This window comes from Leptidea sinapis, chromosome 1, assembly GCF_905404315.1.
Source record: "Leptidea sinapis chromosome 1, ilLepSina1.1, whole genome shotgun sequence".
NCBI classification, from domain to species: Eukaryota; Metazoa; Arthropoda; class Insecta; order Lepidoptera; family Pieridae; genus Leptidea; species Leptidea sinapis.
The window spans coordinates 12795258-12799541 of NC_066265.1; the positions used below are offsets into that span (position 1 = coordinate 12795258).

The window sequence follows — 4284 nt, forward strand, 5'->3', positions numbered from 1 at the left end:
CGGGCCAAAAACCAAAATTAGTTGGGGAACGCCGCGAAAAGCAAATTTGAAGCCGTAAACCATTAAGAAATACAGTTTGTGACCTTTGGCGGCAAGGATGAGAAGCCAGGCATAGCTTCTGTGATTCCTCTGGTGTTACAAGAGAATGTGGCCGGAGGTAATCATTGAACACCGAGTAATCACACCCTTAAGGTCGCTTGTCCTCTTTTTCCATAAAAAAATCTAGATGAAAGACCACCCGCAACTACGACCGCTCAATTTTCTTTACGTGGCAATTAGAGCATTACGCTGGCTCTACATTTGCCCATAAATCGCGGCCATAATATTCGATTGCGACTCACTTCCTATTAATTCACGATTAAGCACAAGATCACAATTAATTTCAATGAACTTTTAATGCACAGCACGGTCAGTGAAAGTGGATATTCCTCGCACCGGCACATTAACCCTCAAACCAAGGATAAGTACGCACTTTTAAATCATTTTATTATTCTATACAATTTTGTATATACCTTCTAGTATTGCAAAACAAATTGCAGGTATTTCTGCGCAATTTAATCCAAATTACAGCAAGGCAGCACAAGCATATGATTGAGCCACGCCAGGATATTGCAAATGGCTTCTATTACGTCAATACTACGCAATTTGAGAGGCAAGAAAGTAGCAGCGAGGAATCTAATAGTAATTCTGATGAGAATGTGGAGGGAAGCAAAGAGGGACTAGATTCCGAATTGGAGTCTGGTGAAGATTACGATGAGCCTCCTGGTGGAGGTGATGGACAGGGAGGAGGGTTGTTGGGTTTACTAGCAGGGCTCAGCGGTGGAGTAAGTATATTCATTAAAGCAGATTATTTATAGGACTCTAAGAAGCATAATAATTCATTTGAACGTCATTAAAAACTTAAACTGTGAAGAGTTTCATATTAAAATAATTATAACGTAAAATAAAACAACAATACAAAATAAGTAATGATATATGCACATAATGTAATAAAATACTAAATATATTGATAAAAGTATAACCTAATAGTATTGATAATATTAAAAATAACGGGTTGCATTCCGGGAGTGCCGGCAGAAGTGAAAACTTGAACATGAACGTTGTGCATTTTTTAATATTTTGGAATAATTTCACATGAATTCCTCTATTTATCCGTATAAAAGTACATTAACATATGCGTTATCGTACACATCGTCGTATCGGACAATTTATATTACATAAAAAAATTAACACTTCAGAACTATTACAATTATTTAACACCAAAAAGTTTATCTCTCAGAAAAAACAACTTTCATCCATAATTTCAACGACTGTCTTACAAATATTCGATCAGGTCACGTGTCCTGACGCGATTTTAACATTTTATACCTATCCCAAGAAAAGCGTTCAATGCCACTAAGGAAGTTTTCACTTAAAAAATAAATTACAAATGACAAGACAATAATAAGTCATACAGTGTTTAAACTAAGTTAGGTATAAAATTTGTAAGACTAAAAAACTAAGTATAGAAGATTTTGGTACCAATTGCCCCGTTTAAGATTTTCATTTCAATAACCTTAATGTATAGTATTTTTTTGCATATATTAACTTACTATTTATTATAATTTTTTTGTTTGTTTTCTTTAAATGTAAACAATTGTATTTTAGGAAGATGGGCAATCAGACTTGGGTTCATTATTAGCTACAGTTAGCGGCATTATAGCAAATCTAAGCGTAAGTTTTTGTATATAATGTATAAATAATAAATTAATATATGTATCTACTGATAGTATCAATTAATTTGAATTTTAGGGCGATGGCATCGATCTAAATGCTCTCATAGCTTCTGGAATCGGACTTTTTGTTGGATTGTTGGTATGTGAAAATATTTTCAACAAGGTATGTATTGTTTATTAATAAGATTAATTATGAATGTATTTACAGTCCGAAGGTGATCAAAACCCCGGTGCGGTGGTTGCCAGTTACCTACTAACCTCTTTGGACACTATCACAGGAGGCGGCGCGGTATTCAAAGCAACTTATCTAATTTTTTTTCGCTTGGCTGCTTTAATTTATTATAATCTGTATTTTTACAGCAAAATAATGGCGCCTTTTTCGGGAACTTTTTATCGAAATTGGTGAAAGGAACAAGTGCCGTGAGTATTTTTTTTTTTTGTAAGAAATATCTTTATGGGCTACATCGCATGAACAAGGACATGAAACAAGTAAAATATTAATAATTTTTGGTGCTTTATAAACGTTCTTAATTCCGACACTGTGAATGTTTTAGGTGGCTATAGTAAAGGTGTATAATACTATATTATGTATAATATTATATTATATTAAATATTTAGGCTTTTATAATGTCACGTTATAAGTCCATAGATAAATTGAATAATTTAAAAATGGAATTTAATTACCAATAGGTGTAAGTTGCAGTAATCACAGCAAAATAAAATTAATTGCATGACAGTTGTTATAATAATGTAACAGTCATCAGCTATAGCTAATTTTTCGTTTCACTCACGCAAGGAATATGAAATAAGCAATCGAATTAAAAAAAAATAGACGTACTATTTGAAAAAAAGGATAAAAATTAATTAAAACAATAAGAATTGTGGTGCGTTCCACTACCACACGATAGAAGAAAAAAAACTTCATGAAGTAAAATATTCCAATCTTTTATTCTGACAGTCTTTCGCCGTCTTGAGTTGAAATTAGCAGAACAAGCGTAACATATCCGAGCGTGACACTCAAAATAATCTTAAATAAGACTTCGTATATGGTCAGCGGGCTCAGAATAATAATAACACGTCACAGGCCTATCCCAAATCAAATATCTAATATTTCGAATTCAAAATCAGAAAGATCATGATTCGCGCCGAACTCAGTAACAAGAGCTTTCGCACTACGTCCGATCCGAATCCGATCCGTATCCGTGAAAACACGGTCCGCATTAGTCGTAGAACTATTTCTCGGGTAGTTTACGCACTAGATCTGGCATCCGTCATCCAATTTATTTCCGTCAACCGTTAGAAATAGTTCTACGACTACTTCGGACCGTGTTTTCACGGATATGGATCGGACGCAGTGTGAAAGCGCTCTTACTCTAGAATTGTTTTTAGTAGTGTTTTACGTTACCGACTAACCCGGTCGTTTGGTCGTGGGTTCAGCGAGGTCGATTTTTCGGTAGAGGATGCATAACCCCTAATTCTAAGTCGTGTGGTTGGGCTTCAGGGGCATTCTGCATCTAGACTGGTGATTACCACTGGGAGGCTTCATTGCATAGGATGCCGTCTAGATTATGGGTATTACAACGGCGCCTTTTTCTGTCGTGAAGCAGTAATGTTAAAACATTATTGTGTTTCTGTCTGAAGGGTTGCCGTAGCTAGCGAAATTACTGGGCAAATGAGACATAACATTAAGATGTCTTAAAGTGACGAGCGCATTTATAGTGCTGCTCAGAATTTCGGGTTTCTTCAAGAATCCTAAGCGGCATGCACTACGTTATAATGGGCAGGGTGTATCAATTACCATCAGCTGATCATCCTGCTCGTCTCGTTCCTTACGCTCATAAAAAAGACTAACAAATATTAGCGGAATCAACACTTAACGTAACTCATAACTAAATAAATTCAAATTCAATTATATTATGAACTTATTTTAGGGTGGCGATCCGGATGCTAGTTCAGAAGAAGATGGCACTCCACCAATGAAAGATTCAGCTGGTTTTTTCTCAAGTTTGCTCATGGCTCTCTTAGGAGATATGTCAAAAGGATCCAGTAGCTCAAACTCATGGGGAAGGCAGCATTATTAAAAAGCCAAAGAATGTTGAAAACCCACCTACTCAAAAAAGTCCTTCCCTAATCATTAACCCTTCCCAGTTTTATTGAAGATTATTATAACATTTTAATATTATACGACTCCTTGATTATGACTGACAAATGTAGTTTTTAATAATTATTCTTCAGTTGTTTCACATGTTCTGATTCTAATTTTCACTTACAGGTAACCATAACTATTAATATTTAACTGCACAAACACGTACACAAACAATAGTCTGTTCCAACTTTCAGACTCCATAAAACTGGTCACTCACTCATGGGGAAATGTGTACAAATATATAATAAAATCCCACATCATGTTACTGAACTTCTGTTATATAAATTTAAGCTTCATATTAAGGAAAGTGTATTATAAAGTTCAGGAATATATAAACGATAAAAATAAAAATGTATGGATACTGTGAAAACTGTAAAGCGCGGGTAAAACTAGCTGAGTTTGTTGCCGGTTCTTCTCAGAACA

General features: G+C 35.0%; 1 protein-coding gene across 1 annotated transcript; it reads left to right on the forward strand.

The window, feature by feature from the left end:
* Nucleotides 1–587: 587 nt before the first annotated feature.
* On the forward strand, nucleotides 588–3810 carry LOC126979569 (uncharacterized). The gene is made up of 6 exons (XM_050828943.1): nucleotides 588–824; nucleotides 1648–1713; nucleotides 1792–1854; nucleotides 1924–2004; nucleotides 2076–2135; nucleotides 3647–3810. The coding sequence occupies exons 1-6, from the start codon at nucleotides 588–590 to the stop codon at nucleotides 3794–3796; spliced, it is 657 nt and encodes a 218-aa protein (XP_050684900.1). The 3' UTR covers nucleotides 3797–3810.
* The last annotated feature ends 474 nt before the right edge of the window (nucleotides 3811–4284 follow it).

Bases quoted from the DNA above. Each gene is read 5' to 3' on its own strand.
- LOC126979569 (XM_050828943.1), top strand. From the start codon at position 588: ATGATTGAGCCACGCCAGGATATTGCAAATGGCTTCTATTACGTCAAT. The intron at 1,855-1,923 runs GTATGTGAAAAT...ATGTATTTACAG, and splicing joins GACTTTTTGTTGGATTGTTG to TCCGAAGGTGATCAAAACCC. The intron at 2,005-2,075 runs GTATTCAAAGCA...GTATTTTTACAG, and splicing joins CTATCACAGGAGGCGGCGCG to CAAAATAATGGCGCCTTTTT.